Source organism: Gorilla gorilla, chromosome 13 (assembly GCF_029281585.2).
Source record: "Gorilla gorilla gorilla isolate KB3781 chromosome 13, NHGRI_mGorGor1-v2.1_pri, whole genome shotgun sequence".
Taxonomy (NCBI): domain Eukaryota; kingdom Metazoa; phylum Chordata; class Mammalia; order Primates; family Hominidae; genus Gorilla; species Gorilla gorilla.
Genome location: NC_073237.2, coordinates 17,595,477 through 17,621,738, shown reverse-complemented (window position 1 = coordinate 17,621,738; position 26,262 = coordinate 17,595,477). Strand labels below are relative to the sequence as shown.

Genomic DNA, 26,262 nt, shown 5'->3' with positions numbered 1-26,262 from the left:
GATTACAGGCGTGAGCCACTGTGTCCAGCTGCAATTGCTTGTTGAAGCAGTTTTATAATATATAGTTTAAAATCTTTGATAGATAATTATGACATCTATAAATTCTCATGGTTTGCACGTTTCAACTATATTTTCAAATTCTTGTTCACATTTTCCTGGTTCTTAGTATGGTATGACATGTTATATTTGATTGAATCATTTGCATTTAAGTGTTGTGTTTTGAAGCTCTGCATTTTATTTAAATCCCCCCTTTTAGTAGGATTTATCTGAAACTTTGCTTTTGGGGTGGAGGTGGGGCCCAGCCTTGTTACTACTCCCAGGTGTATGTGAAGATTCCAGTTTCATAGTAGGCCTTTGTTGACTCATTGATGGAGACGTACACCTAGTAAATGCTGAGTCGGAATGAAAACTCTGGACTTGCATTATACCTTTGTGAATACCACCCTGGCTCAAAAGGTTCCTGCTTTTCACTTGGCCTCCACTGACACTGGGATGGAGGGGTGGTTAAGTTATCACTGGGCAGTGCTTTGAGTTTGGATTCTCCAGTAGGCCTCTCCTGTCATATCTCTGTAGAGGGAGGGATAGGGATATGTCCTTATCATTGGGTGGGTGTTGAACTCAGGCTCCCCACTTTTTTTCCACCCACACTCTAGAGGGAGGAAGCCACGTTACTGCTCAGTGGGTATGAGTGTCCTGTGTCCCCACTTGGCCTGCTGTGGTATCATGTTGTCTGTGGGTAGGAGTGGGGAATGGCTGACTATGTCCTCCTTTTAAGTCTTTGCAAAAGGTATATGGCTTGGGGTTTTATTTGTACCCTTTGGCTTAAACTGGTTGGTTGTTGTCTGTGAGTTTTTTTTTCTTGGTAGCCTGCCGCTTCCCTGTTTTTTTGACAAGAGACAGCAGAATTTTCTTGGAGTTTTACATATGTGTGTGCCTGTTGGTGTTTCTGAGTTGTCTGCTTCTCTAGCAACTTTTCTTGTATATATGAGTCAGAAAGGAAACCTAGGGAATTCATCCTCTTGTGTTTCTTGGCACCTGAAGCCCTAATTGGTCTGCCGTCTCTCTACATTTTGTTGTCTTCCTTTGTTTGTCTTATGTATCACGGCCAAGGGTTTTTAAAGCTGTATTTAGTGGAAAGAACAGGGAAAAGTACATTTTCTGCATTTTGTCTGGAAGTGGAAGTCTGCATTCATTTTTGCCTTTTTTTCCCTGAATATAGAGTTCTGGGATGATTATGTTCTTCTTCTTCAAGCATTTAAAAGATGTTGCATTGTTTCCTGTCTTCCATGGTTTCTAATAAGAAGTCAGGTGTGGTGTCAATAGTATCATTATTCCCATGTATATAATAATGTTTCGATATTCTCTGGCTGCTTTCAGGATTTTCTCTTTATCTTTGGTTTTCAGCAGTCTGACTATGATGTGCCTAGGTGTGGTTTTCTTTGTATTCATCGTGCTCGGGGGTTGCTGAGCTTCTTGAAAGTGTAAGTTGATATTTTTCACCAAATTTGTGAAAAGCTTGACTTTTATTTCTTATTCTTTTTCTGTCTCATCTCTCTCTCCTCTTCCTCTGTAACTCTAATTACATGAATGTTAGTATATTTGATATTTTGTAGATTACTGAGGGTCTGTTCGTTTTCTTCCCAGTGTTTTTACTTTTAGTTCCTCAGAATAGATACACTATTCATGTATTTTCAAGGAGATGGACCAATTTTCTACCAATCTCTTGTTAAGCCCATCCACTAAAATTTTCATTGAAATTACTATACTTATTAGTTGTAGAATTTTCTTTTCTTTTATTTTGAGACAGGGTCTCTGTCGCCCAGGCTGGAGTGCAATGGCGCGATCTCGGCTCACAGCCACCTCCACCTCCCAGGTTCAAGCGATTCTCGTGCCTCAGCCTCTCAAGTAGCTGGGACTATAAGGTGCCCACCACCACACCCAGCTAATTTTTGTATTTTTAGTAGAGGTGGGGTTTTGCCATGTTGGCTAGGCTGCTGTCAAAATCCTGGCCTTAGGTGGTCCACCTTCCCCGGCCTTCCAGAGTGCTGGGATTACAGGCAGGAGCCATCGCGCCCAGGCTGAAACTCCATTTAAATATAGATTTTAGCCAACGATATTCCGCTTTTTTTCCAAGGGTAAAATGTCCTCCCATTCCAGCCAGTTTTTGGTTATTTACAGGTAACTTCAATTAGTTAGCTTTTACATTTTCTTCAGATTTGAGACATTTTAGGAAAGTTATTCTGATATTGGTCCCTATGCTGTTACCCAATAAATAAATAAATTTATGTGTGAGAGTCATTGTTTTGTTAAGGTATATTTTGCATACACTATAATTCACCCTTTCTAAGGTGTGTATTGAATGTGATTTGGTAAATATGAACAGTCATGTAATTACCATCATAGTCAAGATACAGAATAGACCCTTTACCCATAAATTCGCTCATGACCTTTTGAAGTTACTGCCTACCTCCCACTCCAGCTCCTGGCAATCACCGATCTGTTGCTTTCCTATAGTTTTGCCTTTTCTAGACTAATATATGAATGGAACCGTACAGTATAGAATCTTTTCCGTCTGCCTTTTTTTTGCTTAGCATAATCGTTTTGAGATTGGTCCATTCACTAGCTTACAGTTAAGTTTCGTTCAATTTTTGGCCAGTATATAAAGCTGCTGTGAGCATTTATGTAACATGCTTCGTTGTAGCTGTATCTTTTCATGTTTCTTGGGTAAATACCTAGGACTGGAATTTCTGACTTGTTGGAAATAATATTCTTAACTTTGGAAAACAGTTTCACAGTTTCTTAAAAAGTGTCTGTATACTTTTCCATTTCTAGAGATCTGAGAGTTCCATTTGCTGTACATTGTTGCCAGCACTGGATATTGCCACTGTTTCTAAATTTTAGCCATCTGGTTGGCATTTAGTGACAATTTATTGTGGGTTTGATTTTGCATTCTCTGATGATTAATTAGATTGAGCCTCTTTTTATGTGTTTTTTTGCCATTTGTGTATCTTTGGTGACATGTCTGTTAAAGTATTTTGTCTCTACCACCATTTTTTTCCAGTTGATTTGCTTGTCATCTTCTTGAGTTGTGAGATTTTTTTTATATATTATTCACACAAGTCAGTTATTGGAGATGCATTTTATAAATATTTTTGCCTAATGTGTGACTTGTTTTCATTTATTTAGCAATGTTTATTGAAGAGCAGAGGGTTTCATATTGATGACATTTGTTATTTGTTAATTTTTTGGAAGTTGAAAAAATTATGCTCTTTATGCTTTATTAAAAAATCTTTGCTTGCCGCAGTGTTACTTGTAGGTTTAAAAAATCCATTTATGGTTAAATTACACATGATAAGAGAATACGAGATAAGATTCATGTTTCTTTGTTTTCCATATGAATTATTTGGCAGTTCCAAAATCATTCTAAAAGATTATTTATTGCTCTCTTGAATTATCTTGGCCCCTTGGTCAAAAACTAATTGAATATGGGAAAGTTTGACTATTTCTGTATTTTCTGTTCTTCTGACTTATTTGTCTCTCCTTTTACCAAAACCAAACATAAAAAAGACTTTTTTTTCAAAATCATGAGTTGATATTTATGTTTTCATTTTAATTCAATAGCACAATTACATATCTTTAAAACAATTTTATACCTGTAGCTAAGCTATAGTTGTATACTTTCTTTTAATATCATCTTTCCTATAACTGAAAAAGTCATTAAAAGAAGAAAAGATTATTGTTTTTGTTTCAATTTCAAAGTAATCAAAACTAAGTGTACTAGTATTAAATAGTTAAAGATAGTAGATCAATAATGAAATTTAATGTTGTTGCTTTTTGCTATCTTTTTTGAGTTTACTAGTGATGTAAAAGATTTGAGATATTTGCTGTGATTATATAAATACTCTTTTGATGCATAATTCAGCTGTTAACATCATGTTAATTTGTGACATTAATAATTTTACTGATAGCCCTTCTGTGATTCTGATTTTTGGTAGTGGTTTTTCCCTGGTAAGTAACATTTTGTCAGCTGGCAGGTACTGGAAATCTGCTTTATCACTTCTTTTTTAAGAAAAGTGGAAAACACAAACAGTTTGTTCACCAAAGTTATATTTCAAGGATTCCATTCAACCAGAATCTGGTTCACCTTATTGACTCAACTTGGGGGTATATGTACTAGATTTTTACATACATCTGTTTGGAGAAACTCGTTTTATCTGTGTAATGTTTGTAAGACCAGAAGTTCTTTTACTGTTCTTGAAATAAAACTTTTAAGAAGCTGAGTATTCTTCTGTTAGTTTCAAATTTGGACTAAAATTACACCAAGGTTTTGGACTAAAGAGGAAGCAAATAATCTGTTCTTATGTTCTTAAAAGACATGATTTAAATTTAAGTGTATCCAACTAGATTCTTAGTGTGTCAGTGTTTACTCCTACTCAAATGAAAGCTTTTAAATTTTTTCCCACTTTTTGAAGTATTTAACTCTTCTGTAATATGCAGTGTTTTCTTATTAACTTTAAAGTTGTGTTAAGCAAACATGTTTAAATTAATATTTCAATTTCAAAAACCCTAATTTGAAACAATAAATTTTATCATTGTATACATTATGAGCTTTTAAGAATAACCAAAAAAATGGGGGTGGATGTTTTATGTGGAAGTTATGTGTATCCCTTTTCTGCTTTTGGCTAAGGACAGATATCTTAGAATTAGCTTTATGGTGCATTCATCTATCTGATTATTTCAGTTAATATCATCTTAATATAATACAGGTTACTTGAGAAGAAAAACTCTTAACCCAGTATTGGAGAGATGCCAGGTAGGATACTAACCTTGATATAGGATTTCATGTGAGAAAGATAAAGGAAAATATTTTCCATTAAAAGTTGAGTTTTTATCTAAAATTCTCTTAATTTTCTAAAAAAACTTAATTTTTCTAAAAATATGTTGAAGAATTATATATAAAATTCACTTTGCTATATATAGAGCAAGTGAATAATAGGTACACATTTCTAGGAATACCCAAAATATTAGAACCTATATACCAAAATCACATCAGGAAACAAATAATAGCGCCCCAGACATTCCATTCAAGCCTCCTGTTGGTTACTATTCCTAACTCCCCAGAGACATGCACTATCATATAGTAACAACATAGGTGAGTCTTGCCTATGTTTGTACTTTGCGTAATTGGCTTTGTACTTCGTATAATTGAGCTACTAAGTACTGTTATCTGTCATCTTTTACGTATATATTTGTGAGATAAATCCAAATTGTTCCTTCCAGTCGTTTATTTTTCTCCTTGATATATAGTATTCTGTTGTTAAGAGTACTATAATTTATTTATTTTACCGTTGGGCATTTTGAGGACTTTCAATTTGAGGTCATCATGAATTGTGTTCTGTGAACATTGCAGTACATTTCTTTTGGTTGACACTGAGAGTATTTTATGGATTCTAACCCCAAAGTGGTTACTTTCTTTTCTTACTTTCTTTTTTATTTTTTATTTTTTTGAGACAAAGTCCAGCTCTGTCCAGGCTGGAATGCAGTGGTGCAATCTTGGCTCACTGCAACCTCCACCTCCCGGGTTCAAGCGATTCTCCTGCCTCAGCCTCTCGAGTAGCTAGGATTACAGGTGTGCACCACCACGCCTGGCTAATTTTTGTATATATATATATTTTTTTTTGGTAGAAATGGGGTTTTGCCATGTTGGCCAGTTTGGTCTCGAACTCCTGGTCTCAAGTGATCCGCCTGCCTTGGCCTCCCAAAGTGCTGGGATTACATGCACGAGCCACCGTGCCTGGTTATATGTTATTTTCTTACAACCTAAATAAAAACCATTATGTAAACAAGACAAAATACTCAGTACATTTCCATAGTCGATGAATTTGTCTTTATTACTTGTATATAAATAATTATGAACTCCTTGAGTTCAGTTCCTTTTTCATTTCCTGACTCCATGGACTTGAACAAGGAAATTTAACCTCTCTGCTTCATTTGTGAAATGAAAAATAGTGATATCTACCTAAAGTGGTGGTGGTTAGATGGGAATAAAGTAATTTCTTTTTTTGTTTTTGTTTTTGTTTTTGAGATGGAGTCTCACTCTGTTGCCCAGGCTAGAGTGGAGTGGCATGATCTCAGCTCACTGCAACCTCTACCTCCTGGGTTCAACTGATTCTCTTGCCTCAGCCTTCCAAGTAGCTGGGATTACAGGCGCCTGCCACCAGGCCCAGCTAATTTTTGTATTTTTAATAGAAACGGGGTCTCACCATGTTGGCCAGGGTGGTCTAAAACTCCTGACCTCAGGTGATCCACCCACCTCTGCCTTCCAAAGTGTTGGGATTACATGCGTGAGCCACTGTGCCTGGCATAGATGGGAATAAAGTAATTCTTATAAAGTACTTGGCTTAGCTTCTGGCAAATAATAATGCTTACTGATTCTTGCATATTACCCATAGTTTATTGGCTAACTTTATGTCTTCCTTAAGTTATGAAATTGTATAAAGTATCCTTGTCTATTTTAAAATTATACTCATTTTTATAACTTACATGCTTTATTTGTATATATCCAGGATTCCAGATATTTGTAATTCAAATTGGAGGTTATTTTTTGTCATTTGATTTTTTTTTTTCTGTAATGTGTGTTCTCACCACATAGAAGTTTTTACATTTTTATGTAGTCAGATTTATTCATGTTTTTATTTATGGTTATGTTAAAGATTATAGCTATTAGGGACCTATTTCTTCAGGGTTTATAATTTATGTATGTTGTTACAAATAGAGAAATTACTTTTCTTTGACCCAATAGGTAGAGGGCACTTTTGTGGACTCAGAAAGCTTGCCTCTCCTATTTTATTTTAGGAAAATTTCTGAGATTCTGCCTCCTCATTTCCAAGCCAGAGTTTAAAATATTTACATTTTTACTTCATAGTGTTAAGACATTGTGTAATGTAAGTATAATGTGTAAAAAAAAAATCTTAAAAATCTAATAGTGATTTGGCAGAGACCAAAGCATGGAGGGCCTTGAAATGCTGCTCTATTTGTTATCTATTATTATAAAGCAATTAACATAAACTTAATATCTTAAAACAGCACCCATTTACTTAGGTCAGAACTCAGGGCAGGCTCAACTGTGCTCTCTGTTTAAGGTCTCACAAGATTCAAATCAAGGTGTTACCTGGGTGGAGGCTCCAGGGGTGAATCCTCTTCTGGTGCACTCAGGTGTGGGAGGAATTCAGTTCTATGCAGTAATAGGGCTGAGCTCGCCATTTTCTTTTTCTTTTTTTTTTTTTTTTTTGAGACAGAGTCTTGCTCTGTCGCACAGGCTGGAGTGCAGTGGTGCAGTCTCAGCTCACTGCAACCTCTGCCTCCTGGGTTCAAGTGATTCTCGTGCCTCAGCCTCCCAAGTGGCCGGGATTACAGGCGTGCACCACCACGCCGGCTAACTTTTTTCTTTTTTTTGTATTTTTAGTAGAAACGGGGTTTTACCATGTTAGCCAGGATGGTCTCGATCTCATGACCTCGTGATCCGCCTGCCTTGGCCTCCCAAAGTGCTGGGATTACAGGCATGAGCCACCACACCCTGCTGAGCTCACCATTTTCTTACTGCCTATTGGCTTGGGTCACTCTCAGTTCCTAGAGGCCACTCTTTGGTTTTTGCTCCTGGCTCTTTTTATCTTCAAAGATTTGTATTTTATCTTCAAAGATACACTGTATTTCAAACAGTGTATTGAAATGTTCCCTTGCTATGAATTTCCCTTTTGCTACTAGCTGGAGAAAACTCCACTTTCAAAGAGGTTATTTGATTAGATTAGACAAATCTCCCTTTTGATTAATTGAAAGGCAGTTGATTGGTGGCTTTAATCACATCTGCAGAATTCCTTTGCCATATAATATATTAATGGCATTATCCTTGCCATGATATTTCATCATATTTACAGCCTCTGTATTAGGGTAGGAAATTTGGTGGGGTTGGTGGTATGCGGGCATTTTAGAATACTGCCTACCACACATTCTGTATTGAGGGGTTTGCGTGTGATTCAGAATATATTTGTATTCCTTTAGAAAGATTGCTGTGGCAGCAGGGAGGAGGATGTGGCAGAAAGGAAAGATACTGGCAGGAGAAAAATCCCACTCTTAGCAGTCTCCATTTTGATTTTGTAATGTCGTTTGATGTTATTTTTTAGCAGATGTTTCAATCAGAAATGTGTGTTTAATAGTATGCCAACTAGAATGATTAGCCTGGACCAGAACAAGAGTCATGAGTCAGTCATTGAACTGTTCATTACTTCAGGTCAATTCATATACAGAATAATTTCATAGATTAGGTTTTATTTCAGTCATCTTTATTTCACTTTCTAAAGTGAACAGTTGTTTAAACCTCGGATCTCATTAACAGCATTTTAATAAACACAGTATTAGGGTGGGTTTACTTCCCTAGATTGCGAATCTCATGGATTATATGTTGATTCTTATTGGCTTAATTTTTGAATCGGGCATTATTTATTGTAATTCTTTAGTCTTACAGTTTTGCATGTTTGAAGCTATATTTTTTTCCTCTGAATACCACATTTGCCACGTCTCAGAGATTTTTTTGATGTTTCTTAATCATTTAAAAATAATACATGATTTTTCTTCTTGATTGAAACTCTGCCGTTATATAGAAAGGACTTTTAAATTTTGCCAGTGGATAGATTTGGAAGTTTTTCCTTATATTGTGAATTTCTAATTTTTATTGTATTAGGTCTAGGGACACATCTGCTTTTACTGGATATAACCTAGGAAATACCTGCTTTTTAAAATATGTGGACATTTCTTTATGACCATACATGTGAATTTTTTTTTGAAAATTCTATGTACATTTGAATAGAATGCTTTCTCTATTTTTGGAATTCAGAGATCTGTGTGTATTTTATGTGTCTGTTTGAATCAAACCCGATCATTGTTATTATTTATTTCATATCTACTTAATATCCTGATTTGAGAGCTATGTTAAAGTCTAATCTGTGCATGTTATTTCTACTCAGCTTTACTTTCTACATGTGACATATATTTATTAGGTGTATAAACTTTAATGACTATGGCTTCTTTTGGAATTTACACTGTAACATAAAACTTATGTTATTATGAATTATTATCTTTGACTTGTTCACTGCTTTTTAGTTTAAATTCTGTTTCTTTGAAATTATTGCTGTACCTGCATTTTTTGGATAGCGTTTGTGTTTTTTCCCCTCAAGTCTGTTTTTGAATTGTGTATGTCACTGTGCATTGTGCATATGTATGAGTATATATATATATATAGCCGCTCCTGTGTTGCTGTAAAGAAATACCTGTCGCTGGGTAATTGATAACAAAAAGAGGTTTAATTGGCTCATGATTCTGCAGACAGTACAGGAAGTGTGGTGCTGGCATCTGCTTCTGGTGAGGGCTTCAAGAAGTTTGAAATCATTTAGCCGGGTGCGGTAGCAGGTGCCTGTAATCCCAGCTACTCAGGAGACTGAGGCAGGAGAATCGCTTGAACCTGGGGGGCGGAGGTTGCAGTGAGCCGAGATCGGGCCATTGCACTCCAGCCTGGGCAACAGAGTGAAACTCTGTCTCGAAAAGAAAAAAAATAATAAATAATAAATTTTTAAAAAAAGTTTGAAATAATGGTGGAAGGAGAAGGGGGAGCAGGCGTCTCACATAGCAAGAACAGGAGCAAAGGAGACGGGTGGAGATGCCATACACTTTTGAACAACCAGATCTTGTGAGAACTCACTCGTTATCGCAAGGACAGCACCAAGCCATGAGGGATTTGCCCCCATGACCCAAACACCTCCCATAAGGCCCCACCTCCAACATCGGGGATTACATTTCAACATGAAATTTTGGTGGGGACAAATATCCAAAGTATTTCATTCATTTTATATTATATATGTGTACACACACACACACACATACATAAATGAAGTCTGTAGTATAGTTACATGTAAAATATGTGTATGTGTTAAGTAGTATATTTTGCATATTTTGAAAATTGCTGCCTTTTACTAGAGAATTTAACCTATTTACATTTGTTATCCATGGACTTGAATGTTAGCTTAACAGACATTAAAATTTTGGTTTTAAATAATTTTTTATAGACCTAGGAAAATAATGATTTTTGGGGGGTTTCTTTTTAATTCAGTATTGGTAATGAGAACTGATGCCCGATTCTTCTTTTTTTGTAATGATCTGTTTCCTTTTTTATGTGGCTCCAAGAATTTTCCTTTTATCCTTGTTATTTCAAACTTTCTGGGAAGTTTTTACCTGAAGCTGCCATTCAGGGAGTTTAAGGAGGCATTGTTACAGATCAAGAGTGAGTATTTTTGTAGGGATATAGAGATAAGTGGAACAGTGATAATGACTCTTTGGGTTTTAGGTCCCTCATCTGTTGAATGAGGATTATGCTTAATTAAATGTTAGCTTTTATTATTAGATATATACATAACTTTTCCTTTAGAATTTTGGTGATTATCATCCCTCCTATTTTCTCCCTTTCTGGTACTCATGTAAAACAGACGTTGCACCTTCTGGATCAGATTTTCATGTCATTCTACCTCTTTCTCTTGCTTTCCATCTTTGTTCTTTATTACTGCATCCTGGGAGAATCCTAGTTGCCTAACACTGGAAACAGATTGGTGAAGATTAAAAACAAATTTGGAGCATGGGGAGCCTTACAATACTTATTTATTAGAGCACGTAGCTTAAAACCATTGCTATAGTTGGTACAGAATAAATACTGGATAATTAATTAAATGAACTGTGGAATATTTAACTTCTTGGTATTTTTTATGATACAACTTTAATCTCAGAAATTTTGTTCATTCTGTTGTGTTTTATAGATACATTTTGACAGATTATTTCAATCTATTAAATAAAAGTTTTCAAAATTCCTCAGACTCATTCTTAAAATTGGTAATATGAGTTCTCACTGAATTTTTGTTGTTGTTATTGTGTTCTTGGATTAATATGGGAAAATATTATTATAACATGTTACTTTTTTTCCTTTTCTTACTCCCTGTCTTTTTAATGATGAATAGAAGTAAAAAGAAAAAATGCTGTCTAGGAATTTTCATTATTGATTCAAATAAACCATTTAGTTGATAAACCATTTAAGGGCTTTTTTTTTTAATTTTTATAGACAGGTTCTCACTTTTGTTGCCCAGGCTAGAGTGCAGTAGCGTGATCACAGCTCACTGCAGCCTCAACCTCCTGGGCTCAAGCAATTTTCCCACCCCAGGCTCATGAGTAGCTGGGACTATAGGTGCATGCCACCATGCCTACCTAATTATTGTATTTTTTGTAGAGATGGAGTTTCACCATGTTGCCCAAGCTGGTTTCGAACTCCTGAGCTCAAATGATCCACCTGCCTCAGCCTCCGAAAGTGCTGGTGTTAAAAGCGTGAGCCACCATGCCCGGCCAAGAGCTGTTTACTTTATCCCTCCTCCCCAAATGTTAATTTGCTTTGTAATTGTTACTTATGTATTATATATTACTTATTATATTATTAATATCTTAACTTGCTTGATTTCTTTTATGTGTAGTATATAAGAGTGTTGACATTTGAGAAGTTCCCTGTAGAAATCTATTCTTTGATATTGTCTATGATTTTACAAGTCCTTTTTATTTGGTGTAGGAAGATACATTCCAGACTGTGTATATATAGTAAACATTTTCTTTTAATGCCGAGTGCTCTTCATTAGCTATTTAATTGTAACATATGGGTTTGAGGCGTTCCCCTAAATGTAGTGTTTTATTTTCCTTCTTTTATTCACTGATATCTTTATATGATATTGTAAATTAGTATGTTAGATATATTCCAGTACTTTTCATAATAGTTTAGCTAATATAATATTTTTCATTGCAGATATGATTAAGAGAACATATTGGTGTTTCTAAAATGAGAAAGACATTGAGAAGCTGGTCAATTTAAATTATTTTCTGTTATTATATACTTACCTCTCATTATATTTTATCTGCCAAGATTATTTTTAGTGCAAAAGGCTTCTGCAAAACTTGCCATATGGTATCAAAATAAGCGATTTTAGATTTTAACAATTTAGCAGAAATTAGTTATGTTAATGAGTTGTTACAAACATTTTTCAACAGATTGTACTTTTTCTTTCGACATTTATGTGACCTTTCTGTTTGGACATTTAGACTACCAAGGTGTTGTATTTGCAGTTAATTCTGGGTTCTGTTAATGCACTAAACATATTTAGATACCTTGGGAGTTACAATATAAAAAATTACCTGTTTTGTAAAAGCTGGTTATTACACTTTATCAATGAAGACAAATATTTATTTTTTTTCTGTGTTTCTAATGCATTAATACCCTTGAGTGCCAAAATAGCACTGAAATGTTATTCTGTATACTTATAAATATTATATAAAATTAAAGTGTCACAACAGTAATTAGTGTTTATGAGTTATTTAGAAGCTTCTCCTGCTTCAGCCTCCTGAGTAGCTGGGACTACAGGTGCCCGCCACCACGTCCGGCTAATTTTTTGTATTTTCAGTAGAGATGGAGTTTCACTGTGTCAGCCAGGATGGTCTCGATCTCCTGACCTCGTGATCCGCCCGCCTTGGCCTTCCAAAGCGCCGGGATTACAGGTGTGAGCCACCAGGCCGGCCAAAGTTTTGTATCTCTTTATTTTCTTCTTTCTGATTCAGCCCTCAGGAGTCATTTAGCTTTGTTACGCTGATTCAATGCAGTAGACTGATGACAGTGATGAAGAGTTTGATAGTATGTGAGATACAGATTTACACATAAAACATTGAAAACAATTATAATTTTAACTACTGTAGTCCCTGGTTAATTAGCAGAATATAAAGTCAGTGTAGTAACATGTGAAGATATCCACAGTAATGTTAGCAGGGTCCAACTGTCTCTGCTACGTGAGGCTCCAGTTATCTCAGCTAAGCTGTTTATGAGCCACACTCACAAACAAGATCACCAAAAGTTAAGTCTTTTTGGTATATGTATAGGAACACCTATCTATTAGGGCCTGTTTGAAGCAGCATTTTTGGTGCTTTGGATACAAGGATAGTATGTTGCCTCAATTGAAGGATCTTGGATTAGGATGAGAAAAAGGTAAACTGATCATGTAATGGCATAAGCAAGTAGGTACCATGTAACGATGTAAACAAAAATTTATGTTAGATAGTCATTTCCCACAGAGAGATTTAATACTGTATAGTACAGGGCCCATCAGACTCTCTTCAAAGAAAATAATGCTCAAAATGGGCTTGGGAGAATGAGGAAGAGTTTTTGAATCATTCTAAGGGAAAACTGAATAAGTAAATGCAACATTTTACATAATTTCTTCTGACTTCTTATGTGTTCACTTGCCCTAGACTGCCCCTCTTCTTTGGGGCTTATTTCTGTGTATTTTACCACTTGCAAGATAATGGAGGCAGGTTGAAATGGGAAAGATACCAGATGACTAATTTTTTCCCCCACATTTCCATCTTTTGTTAAGAAATTTGAAGTTGATTGCTACATTGAAGTATGTAGTTTTGTTGTTTTTTTTTTTGTGAGTCTTTAACCATTTGTGTCCCTGTTAACTTATAATTGATGAGTTTATTTTGTATTTATTTTTAGGCAGGGTAAAAAATAGTAATATGTCTCATAAATAATATATGTTCCTATTACTAGTTTTGGTGGGATTTAAAAACTTTATAATAATCCTCAATATAGAAACCTGCCCCTTTAACCATATCACTATTTGCTTTAAAAAAAAAATCTTTAGGTTTTGTTTCAAAAATGCTTCACAATTTATTTTTGAAAATATAAGGAATGAAATTCTAACTTTCTAATTTGAATGGAAGGATGAGTTCGTAGCACACGAGGCACTAAATTGAGTAATGTAGATTTTATTATTTTTAACGAATCTTTTGTTTAATATTTTGCAGGTTCAATTTGTTTACTTGTGATGCACAGAGAGCTTTTTATACCTTCCCAGCTTATATTTGAATATTCCTTTTCAAGGTTTTATAAAGAGATTTCTCTCCTTTACCCCTTTCAGCGATGTGCATTTTGTAAGTGCTTTGGGGCCACTATCAAATGCTGTGAAGAGAAATGTACCCAGATGTATCATTATCCTTGTGCTGCGGGAGCCGGCTCCTTTCAGGATTTCAGTCACATCTTCCTGCTTTGTCCAGAACACATTGACCAAGCTCCTGAAAGATGTAAGTTCACTACGGATAGACTTTCAAACTTCAACCAATGTATTTACTGAAAATAACAAATGTTGTAAATTCCCTGAGTGTTATTCTACTTGTATTAAAAGGTAATAATACATAATCTTTAAAATCTGAGGGATCGTTGCCAGAGATTGTTGGGGAGGGAAATGTTATCAACGGTTTCATTGAAATTAAATCCAAAAAGTTATTTCCTCAGAAAAATCAAATAAAGTTTGCATGTTTTTTATTCTTAAAACATTTTAAAAACCACTGTAGAAAGATGTAAATAGGGACTGTGCAGTATTTCTGACATATACTATAAAATTGTTAAAAAGCCAATCAGTATTCAACATCTTTTACACTAAAAAGCCATCCAGTTGAAGAATTAGAAGACAGTTCACTCAGGTGTTATTTCAGGATTTACGTTAATAGGAACAAAAAATACTTCTGAAATTCTTGGAAATTGTGTATCCCTGATAGGTGTGATAGAAATCTCTGCTGGCACATTTTCATGATTCATCTATCTTAGTCATCTGTAATCTGCAGTTGTGCTGTTTTTCTTTCTTTTCCAAATAGTATTTTATAATTCAATGAAAATGTTTAAATGCTTGAAATTTACATTATACAGGAAATTATAACTCTACTATTGTATCATTAAATAGAGATCTCTCCTTTTTCTTACTATGTGTTTTCCCAATGAGCATGTATATTTTGGGATCTTTTTTCTCCTAGTCTATTGAATTTCCAATCTTATTATGAAACCTCCATGATATTTTATTCAGTCTTTTTTATGTCACCTCTTAGTTACCTAATGTTAGCTTTTACCTGTTCCTTAGCAATGTTGATAAAAGCTTTTTTTCCTATCTTCTCCAGGTCTGTGAAACATAAGTATAGCTACCCCAGGCTTAAACTAATCTCAAATATGGTTAGTGTACATGATCATTACCCTTTATCTTTGTTGAGTACCCTAATTTCATTTTCCATTAAAATTATTTTGTGTCCACATATGTAATCATATCACCCTTAGTAACCTAGTGTACAGACAAATTATAGGTAAGGCAAACTAAAATTTTAAATTATATTTAAGCTAATAAGGGATTTAAAGTTTTAAAATGCTTTAGATTGTACACTCTTCAATCTGGAAGAGAAGAACTTTCATGCACAGCGACTGATGTGGCTACTATTTATGTATTGAGTTACATCAGCAAGTGCATAGACTGGCAGTTATCAGAGTGGATTATATTCTGGGTGGCATAATAAATATACTTTGTCATCTCAATAAAACAATTTTATGTGTATGTAAGAATCTGAATTTCATTCAGCCTTTTGTGTAGTCATGCTTTAGACCTCAGTAAACAACATGCAAACTTGTATAAGAATGTTGCTCTAATGTTAGAACAGTTTTTTACTCAATGGCAGTGCTACTTTCTACTGAAAACTGTGTTCTAATAGTGTGTACCTTCAGTTACATGTTAGCAATCATAAATCAGTTTGTAAAATAATAAACTAAATACTGAGGTGAGATAATTTGCTGTTGTTGATCATGTATATAATGAAAGGTTTATGGCAACATAAAGCTAAAAGATATACTAAAATTATGAGTACTCTGCCTTTTTCCAAAATAGACTTATGGAGACTCATAAAAATACATGAGCAATAGGATAAAACTAAAAATAAGTAAGGAAATTTGGCAATGGAAAATTTAGATAGGATAAATATGAAGATAATAGAGAGACCCCCCAAAAATATGTAATTCCAGACAAACCACAAATTTGGCCCCATACCTTTTCAACAGTCAATACAAAGAAGGACATATGAGCCCTTAATCTGATTCTTACTATTTATAACATCACTTGATATAATGGTATAATAATAAGACATCCCTTGATAGAATGCAATGAAAAATTGTCTTAAAGTAGCCAACTTGCAGTAGAAAAATACCAGTTTCATAGGGCTGTTTCTTATAGCAGCCTTCAAACTAAGTCAGTGGTATAAAATCAAGGCCTAAATGACTAAATTAGATTCCTTTGTTTTTTTTTTTTTTTTTTTTTTTGAGACGGAGTCTCGCTCTGTCACCCTGGCTGGAATGCAGTGGCATGGCCTTGGCTCACTGCAAACTCCACTTTCCGGGTTCAGGCGATTTCTCCTGCCTCAGCCTCCCAAGTAGGTGGGATTACAGGCGCACACCATAACACCCGGCTAATTTTTTGTATTTTTAGTAGAGACGGGGTTTCGCTATGTTGGCTAGATTTGTCTCGGACTCCTGACCTCATGATCTGCCCGTCTCAGCCTCCCAAACTGCTGGGATACAGAGGTGTGAGCCATCGTGCCCGGCCTCCTTGGGGATCTTAAACAGTGCATTCTAACTACACAGCGTTCTGACCCATCTGTTAAGACGATCATAATCTTGGATTAAGTTCCAAGGATATAATTTAAAGAATATTGCAGATAGGATGTTTTGTCACCTTTTTAACATCTTTTATAAATATTTCTTCCTATCCTAATTGTGTGTCATGGCAGAAGTTACTTTTTATGCTTTTAAAATGATACTGTCTGAAATCATAGTGTTATTATGAGGGTTAAATGAAAACAATGAATGGAATTCACATAACATTGGGCCTTGTATATATTAATTGCTTTAAAAAGGGTAGTTATTTTACCTCCTATCTAAGGCTTAAGTTATGAGAATGATAATACATATTGAGTATATGTATTTTCTGTTGCTTCCTAAAGGGCAGAGCAGTAGCTGTGATAGTTGACTGAGTTAGGAGTAAGGTTGACATCTTTTTATAAAAGTTGAGAAATTTAACAAAATCATGCATCTCATTATAAAGAAATCCACTAAAGAGAGTATCTGCGAAGAAGGCCAAGATTTTCATCAGGAAACACTTTTAGGGTGTTCTGTCATAGGTAAATGGCTGGTCATTGTTGCAACATTGTTTTCATGATGATACAAGGATACATTAACCTTGACTGGAAATTTTACACTAAAAATCCATCTAGGAGATACAACCAGATATACTTCCTGAATAGGAAAAGTGAATGGTAAGAAGCCAATCATGCAAGATAAGAGGAAAGAACATTCCAGGGAGAGGGAACAGACCACTACACAGAACTTGAGGAGTGGACTTGGCATGATTCATGAACAGACAGCATGTCATTTTACTTGGAGCATAGTAGCCTACTAGGTGGGGGTAGTAGAGACATCGTCAAGGTGAACAAAGGCTAGATCATGTAGGCTTGTAAGCAAGGGAAGGAGTTTGGGTTCTGTTCAGCCTGCAATGAGAAGTTTTTGCAAGGTTTAAACATGGAAATGCTACATATCTTAATTCACCCCCTGTTCTTCAATGTATTTACTCATCATTTAGCTTTAATTCCTTTTACTTCACTTAAGCTTTAACTCCAGCCTCTTTTCTTTGGTTATCTTTGTATTTCTTGGCATTAAGTCCTGCTGCTTTTCTTTTACCCTAAATTCTGTCAGTCTTCTGACCTTTCTTATCTACCTGCCAATGATATGGTCTAGCCTTTTTGGATGACATCCATGATTTATTTTTTCTTTCCAGAGATTCTCTTTTATAGACAAATCACTCAGCCCAGTGTCCTGCCAGTAATGAAAATTGGCAGATGGTAGGGTGTGATGGAAATTAGAAAGCAATGCTGATTTCGTCCTTCTTCAATTTACACTATATGACAGCTATTTTGACTTTTCTTGCTGCTCACCAATGCTTTTATTCTTATGTGTTGTCTGGGCTTTCTTAAGCAATAGTTTCATCAAGTTTAAGGATCTGTGATAAGCTCTGTTCTAATTTAAGCTCAATGTTTTTGTCTTTTTTATTTATCTCTTCTCTTTTTACAGCTGTCTCTTAGGAAATGACCTTCTCTAAAGATGATCATTTTGTTTCCTCTCACTTTTCTCCTGCCATAAGAACCTTGCTCCCTTTACTCCATTTAGCTTCATTGTATGCCACTGTTGGCATTTCATGTCTACTTTTGTGTATACTCAAATACTCATCACTTTCATTGATCACTAGTAAAGTTTACTGAGGAGTCAATTTGATTAGTAGTCAAGAGCCTGATCTTAGAAGCCAAATAGACCTGGATTTTACTCCTCTCCCCTCTTAAATTATCTTTAGTTATAGCCTGTCTTTTTGCTTTTTCAACTGTTTAAAGAAAAATTTCTTAGTTGATTATTGCTTTAAACTTAATGTCTCTGGCTTACAGACATGTGTGTCTAAATATTCATATTTAATTTCTGTGATGACACCAAACCTATCTAGTAGTATCGATAATCTTCTTATACATGACCTCCATAAGGTTGTTTCAGTATCCCCACACATCTTCTCCCTGACTGGGAGGGTTGGAACCAACCTCATTTCTTTGTGTAGTGCTTTTAAAAATAATATTGTTTTTCACATAAGGCATATTAAGTGCTTTTGCACCAGATGTATTACATGGATGTTTTTCTTTGACTAATTTATTACCAATGATCCATAGTAATCAGATAAGACAGCAAGGTTGTCAGTAAGGAATTGGTGGAGATCATCATAGTCTAAAAAGTGATTTTTGTGACAATGACAGTTGTCTTGTTGCAGAGTGAACTTTGTTGTATATAACAGTGCTGCGCAGTATAAATATAATGTGAGCAACATAAGTAATTTTTCTAGTGGGTATGTTAAAAATTTGAGGAAAAGGAAACATTTGGGAACAACTGTAGTAAATTTTATTTAATTCAGTAATCCAAAATAGTAATATTTCAAATTTTGAGATACTTTTTCCCCATTAAGATTTTGGAATCCAGTGTGCATTTTATGCTTACTGCATACCTCGATTTGAACTAATTACATTTCACTTGTTCAGAAACCACAAGTCGCTAGTAGCTACCATGGCAACCTGAAGTGTCAGGGGAGCAAACTCTAGAAAGTTTCACAGAAGCATTTTAGTGTTCCTAGGAGAGTATAATAGAAAAATGAATTGATTATCTGATAATTAGTTTCTGATAATTAGTTGAGTATTCCCCCAATTTTTAAAAGTTTTACGGTGAGCAAAAAGAGATCAATTTTTCAATGTACATATTTTGAAAGATAAATACTAGTACTCTCTTAATATTAAGAAACATAAGATCCCAGTTATGTCTTTTCTATCAAAAATGAACCAATTTATGATGCTTCCATTGTTAGATTAATGATTTATTTTAAATGCCTATCACTTAAAGAGCCATTTAAAAGTCATTTTAGCAGTAAGTCCTTCACTTAAAATATGTTCAATAAGACTTGATTCATGTTAGGCAGTTGGGGATAAAAATTTAAAAAAGTTAAGGCCCCTGTCCTTCAAGGATTCACAGAGTTGTGCTGTAAATAAATGATTATGTAACAGAAGTTTCTTGTAAGCATATGGGTAAAAGTAATATTCAACTACTAAATGGGTATTTGGGTGTGGTAATAGGTATTCAGGAAATAATGTGCAGAGTTTTTTTTTGAGACAGGGTCTCACTCTGTCCCCCAGGCTGTAGTGCCATGGCACAAACTCTAGTCACTGCAGCCTCCATCTCCTGGGTTCAAGCGATTCTCCTGCCTCAGCCTCCTGAGTAGCTGGGACAGGCATGTGCCACCACACCCTGCTAATTTTGTATTTTTAGTATAGATGGGGTTTCACCATGTTGGCCCGGCTGGTCTCAAACTCCTGACCTCAAGTTATCCATCTGCTTTGGCCTCCCAGAGTGCTGGGATTACAGGCGTGAGCCTCTGTTCCCAGCCATGAGCAGAGTTTTGAAGGCTGAGAGCACAGCAGAAAAACAAAATTTCAAGCAGAGGGAACAGAATGTGTAAAAGCACACAGACATGAATAGCATGCTATGTGAGGTGCATGGCAGAAAACCCACCATGACCACAAAATAGTGAGTGGTTCTGAGATTCAGTTGGAAAGGGAGATAAGGACCTTTTTGCCTCATACTTGAAAATTCTGATTTTCTTTTAGGTGAAAAATGAGGTATTGGTGGAGTTTTAATTTATAAAGAGGTTAACAATTAGATTTACATTGTTGAAAGATTGTTCTGGATGTGTAGAAAATGATTTAGAGAGGATGTCAGAACCGTAAGTAGAGATGATTTGATGCAGAAGATACTGCAGTTAGCGAGACAGAGTATTAGGTAGGTGCAAAGGTAATTGCAGTCTTCGCCATTAAAAGTAATGCCAAAAACTGCAGTTACTTTTGCACTAACCTAATATGATAGACTAAACTATAAACATATAAGGAAGAATGATGTGTAGGAAGTTTAATACATAAGAATTGGGATCTGGCTGGATGTGTTGGGTCAGGGCTGAGTTCAGAGTCAACAATGATACTAAGGTTTCTGCCTTTATCTATTCTTGAGAAAAATGGATGATGTTTCGGGTTTTTAAAAAAGTTTCACTTTAGAGCAGTTGAGATTGAGTGTTTAGAACACCTGGCTATTGAGATCCAGTAAGACTTGAAGAATAAAGGTTTGGGGTTTATGAAAGAATTCTAGGGCCAATAATACAGATTTAGGAATCATGGTGGCATTTTATGGCATGAGAGTTGATGTGATCACAAAGGGAAACTATGGGGGATTAGGAAAGAAGGAAAAGGATGAAATCCTAAGAAACTCCAGCATTTAGAAAGATTGTATAGGTACAAAAGCCAACAAAGGAGGATGAGATGAAAGTGGGGGAAAACTAAGGAGAAATTAGGAGAGAGTTGCCATGATAGAAACTAAGGAAAGGGGCGTTTTAATGTGGGAGTGGCTAGCAATGCAAATGCTGCAAAGTGCAAAAAAGCCAAAGACTAAATCGGGTTTCCTATGGGCATTGGCAGCCTCACTAATGTAGCTTCAGATGAGTATTAGGTGCTAAGCCAGCCTTCGTGAAGTATGTCAGAGGTCCAGCCAGCGTCCACATTTTGAAGCCTGTTTTTGTACTGCCCTCAAGCGAGGAATTATTTTCACATTTTTAAAAGAGTGTAAATAAAAACAAAAGGTCTGACTTTTTGTCAGAGACTGCTATGGCTCACAAAGCCTAAAATATTTACTGTCTGGCCCTTTTCAGGAAAAGTTTGCAGACTCCGGTACAAATAAAAGAAATATATTTTTACTCTGTTTCAAGATGCTTGACTGGAAGAGAAAGAATGTATGAGCCAGAGAGAAATTGATAGGATTGACCAAACTTTCAAAAAATGGAAAAAAGTCTGAGTGCGGTAGCTCACACCTGTAATCCCAGCACTTTGGGAGGGTGAGGCAGGAGGATTGCTTGAGCTCAGGAGTTTGAGACCAGCCTGGGCTATGTGGCGAAACACCGTCTCTACTAAAAATATAAAAATTAGGTGGGCATGGTGGCACACGCCTGTAATCCCAGCTACTGGGGAGGCTGAGGCGTGAGAATCCCTTGAACCTGGGAGGCGGAGGTTACAGTAAGCCTAGATCGCGCCATTGCTCTCTAGCCTTGGTGACAGAGTGAAACTGTCTCAAAAAAAAAAAGGAAAAAAAAATGGTTCATATACTTTGTGATACTTGTTAAATACAGGCATATTTATATATATTATCGAAGGTTGGTATGATAAGCTTGACTGGAAAAGAAAGAACATATGAGTCAGAATAGTAGATAGGAATGATCAAACCTTCGAAAAATGAAAAGATTCATATACTTTGTGATACTTGTTATATACAGGCATATTTTTTATACATTATCTAAGATTGGTATGATTTTAGAATACATTATTTTCCTTCTTATTTTGCAATATGCATAAGTTTAACTGTATATTTCGCAGGGCAGTTTATCCTTATATTTTCTGTTTTCTATGGTAAAAGAACTGTTAGTACATTTTCTTTTAATCCACATTTAGGGATGGATGATGCCCATAATGATGTGGATTTTAATGCTTTTACAACTAGAAATTAATATAGAAGAATATATAATTAGTATATTAAGTAATGTGTTTGTGTATGAATATGTAGCTTCTGTCTTTAATGTTCTTCCACATAAAACATTTTCCAGTAATTAAAAAAAAGCCCTTATGTGATTTGAATAGTCTGTTTCTGCTTAAGAAGCATCTTAGTCTAATTGATATTAACGTTTCTTAATTTTGTCTCTTGTCTGATTTTGTAATTTCAAAATATATTTAACATTCAAAGAAAATGTTTATGTTACACTGCAAAGCATTTCTTAGTTGGTATTTTCCTTGTTTGGTTCTTTCCAGTGAGCATATATTGAGCATTAATTAGGTGTCCAGCATTATCATTGGCATTAGGAATAGAAAATTAAAGAAGACCTGCTTATGGTCTCAAGTAGATATAGCCACAAATAATTGCAAAACTATACGATTAAATTTAATGTGGTTACATTTAGATTAAATACCCTACAGTGTTTTTATTGATGCCTCTTTCTGATTAGATGACAATTCAAGGTGAATAACTTCAAATGTCTGAAAGGTTCATGATGCAAATCCTTTCAAATGATTTTACTGTATAGTCAGAAAAAAATTAAATTCTTATACAACAATTTCATTGTTTTACTGTTAATTATAGCGAAGGAAGATGCAAACTGTGCAGTGTGCGACAGCCCGGGAGACCTCTTAGATCAGTTCTTTTGTATTACTTGTGGTCAGCACTATCATGGAATGTGCCTGGATATACCGGTTACTCCATTAAAACGTGCAGGTTGGCAATGTCCTGAGTGCAAAGTGTGCCAGAATTGCAAGTAAGTTTTCATTTCAATTCAAAGCTGTGTATTGGGTTTAAGAGGGACCCTATTACTAGGCGCTAAAGGTTTGTGTATTATAATAGAGGTTGTTCATATTTTGGCTGTATTCATTCAGAGTAACTTCATCATACTTAAGAAAATTACTGGATATTAACGTTTATATTATTTTGAAAGAAGTCTAAACAAAACTGATTTTAATCATTTAAATTGCTCTGGTAGTCTAAAGAGCTAATTTAAATTTACCAACAGTTTAAAAAATAAGCGATATTAACAATTTAAAACAAGCATGAGAAAAATAAAGTAGCTTGTCTTCAGGGGCACCGGGGAGGGGATGTGATAGGATTTAAACCTGTTACTACAGACGTAGAAGAATTAGAGTTGAGCCAAAACGTCAGTCATGTGTTTGAATTTCCATTCCAGGAAGGACAATTTCTACTATTATTTTAATGTACATCTGCATCTCTCTATAAGGCACCTTGAATAGATCCTGGTCAGCATAATTCGAAAATGAAATATGTGGCATTTAAAAATTTGTAAGGGGGTTATCTTTTCCTATTGTATTTCATCTCTTGGTCATTTCTCCAGTCTTTTCTGTGATTTCTGCTTGCACCCCCATGATTCTAATGAGCATGATAATTTGGGGATGTTACCAGCATCTTCATTTACAGGCTGAGAATTTTTGTTGAAACCAGCAAGAATTATGCCCAACTGCCATGATCAGCCTGTTTTTATTATTTAGTTTTATAAGAAATAAGCATCAATATCTTAGAGTTACGTGACATAAATAGGAATATGTACCTTAATATTTTGGTAAAAATTAGATAAAATATTCAGTAAACATTTATTCGATACCTTGTATCTGCAATCAGTTTCTTGGGAAGGATTAAAAGAACTTGAAGGAAGAGTACTTGTCCTCCAAGATCTTTCCATGCAGCTGAAGAGATAAAACATGTGACTTTTTATGGAGAGGTTGAACTGAATAATAATTGGAGGCCAACTGACCCATCTTCCTGTTGACTTCTGTTTATCCCACAGATTTCATTCAGAGAGTCCTCTCTCAGCTCTTCTTGCTTTCCCCGTTTTTTCTCTTCCCCTCCTCTTGAATTTAAAATCATAGTATCTGAAAGTGATTATAGTCAAAAATCTCAACAGAGATAACGCTGTAGGACAGGGGCCCAATCTTTGGGGGCAGAAGAGTGTTTAAAGAAAGGTTTTAGGTTTTCAATTATAATTCTTAATAATTATGACAAGGTTCATCTTTTGAAATAATTATTCAGCGTTTAATTGCTTAATAGACATCCTAAGCACTTGAAACTGCATTACATTTAATTATCACAGTAATGTTTATTATTCCCGTTTTATACCAGAAACTCAGAGAGCTTTAGTATAAGTTGTTTAGTGACACAGCTAGAAAACAGCAGCCTGAATACAAATAGAGATCTGATGCCAAATTTGATCCTCTTTACGTTATATGACAGTCTTTTCAATTTGCTGTGCCAAGATTTGTTCTTTCCACACAGTAGCACCTAGCAGTTATAACGCCTTCCTCTCAAAAATTATATTTTAAAAGTAAAGATCAGAGGCTATTCATCTTGCCTCAACCCTTCCTCCTTTGCAGGAATCCTAAAATGGCTAGAGCAAGTTAACCGTAGGTGAGCATTGAGTAAAGATCACCATTTAGGAGGCAATCCTTATAGCAGGGTTACCTCTGTTACTATCTGCAGAGACAAAACAGATATTGAGGTATTTATGAACTGTGCAGTTCCCAGGACTGATGATTTTCATGATTACTTATGTTGCAAAACATAAGTTTAAAGATAAGCCATCATTAATGCTATCTTACTTTTTAGACAATCGGGAGAAGATAGCAAGATGCTAGTGTGTGACACGTGTGACAAAGGGTATCATACTTTTTGTCCTCAACGAATTATGAAATCTGTACCAACCAATGGCTGGAAATGCAAAGTAAGTTGTTTATTTACTTTTTTAAATCCTCTGTATGTTTTATATGGAGAACAGACAAATCGGATATCTGTTCAAATCTATATATTACCATCACCTTTTTAAAAGCAGCTTTATTGACATATAACTGACATACAGTAAACTGTACACTCTTCAAGATAATGAACATAGTCATCACCGTCAAAGTTTCCTGGTGCCTCTTGGCTTGCTTTGTGGCTGTTCAAACCCAAACCCTCTGTCTTCCTAGTCCGCTTTTTCACTATAGATTAGTATTCACTTCCTAGAATTTTTAATAAAAGCTTCATATAGTATATACTCGTTTTTGGTCTGGCTTCTTTAACTCGGTGTAATTATTTTGAAATTCATCCCTATTGCTGCACAGATCAGTAGTGATTCTTTTGTATTACTGAGTGCTGGAGATACCACAATTTGTGTATTGAATCACCTGTTGGTGAACATTTGGGTCGTTAAAATTTTGAGCTATTATAAAAAATGCCGATGAACTCATTAACTAACTTCCTACCTCACTTGGCTTCTGCCCCTTCAGGGTGAGGTGTTCAGAGCCGGGTTGGGGGCAGTGGGGTAGTGGAGATAGCCCTTGGAATCCAAGGTGCGGTTTAGCTTTTAAGCTTAGTCTTCCTGGGCTGCTGGTGTCGCGAGGTTGAGGGATGGAGTTGACCCTCAGGTGCTGCATGGGCCTGGAGCGGGTTTTCCCTGGAGCTGGAGAGGGCGTGATGGCCCATGTGCGGGAGTGGAAGGCACAGCATTGTCATTGCCCTTCTCGGAACTGCTTTCTCTAGGGAGGAGGTGGAGGGCCTGGGAAAGGAGGGTGATGTGGCCAGAACCCCTGGTCCCTGGCGTGGGGAGGAGGTGGGAGCAGACGCAGAGAGATCCTGTACCTGCACCCTGTCCTCGCCAGTGAGGTTTGGCACCTAGAACTGCAAGCAGTATTACCAGGTTCTGCTGTGGTCTTCAGCAAGTTCTACTAGACATCTGCCTGAGCGGTGGGGGTTGAGGGGAGGGGCTTTCTCTCCTTGGGGGAAAAAGAGCTGCTGGGTAACTGTGCTCAGCTGTGGCTACCTGGGAAGTGGGGCCTGAGGGCTGAAGGATTGTGATGAACTCTGGCCTGCTTCCTCAGGTAGTTCAGATTCCTTCTCTTGCTGAATGACTTATCATTGGAAAGGAAAAACTCTGCTGTTTGACTGATTTGTATATTTACACTCTTATCTTCACTCAGTTCCTCTACTTGCCTTTTTACTTTAATATGAAGTTGAATTTGTAATTCATTTTCTTTCCTAAGGAAAAAGGACATTTAAGACTATAAGTTTACCTTAGGCTATAGCTTTGGCTGAAGCCAAGTTTATTGTATTTGTAACTTTATGTATGTATA

At 35.8% G+C, this 26,262-nt stretch overlaps 1 protein-coding gene across 1 annotated transcript in view; it reads left to right on the top strand.

Annotated features, from left to right (window-relative positions):
• LOC129524472 (B melanoma antigen 3) overlaps window positions 1–22,833 on the top strand; it is a 51,478-nt gene extending 28,645 nt beyond the window's left edge. Inside the window, exons 3-4 of the mRNA XM_055350063.2 lie at window positions 14,043–14,205; window positions 22,736–22,833. Of these exons, the coding sequence (XP_055206038.1) occupies window positions 14,043–14,205; window positions 22,736–22,786 (214 nt within the window). The 3' untranslated portion in view covers window positions 22,787–22,833. The remainder of the gene's footprint in view (window positions 1–14,042; window positions 14,206–22,735) is intronic.
• Window positions 22,834–26,262: the final 3,429 nt, after the last annotated feature.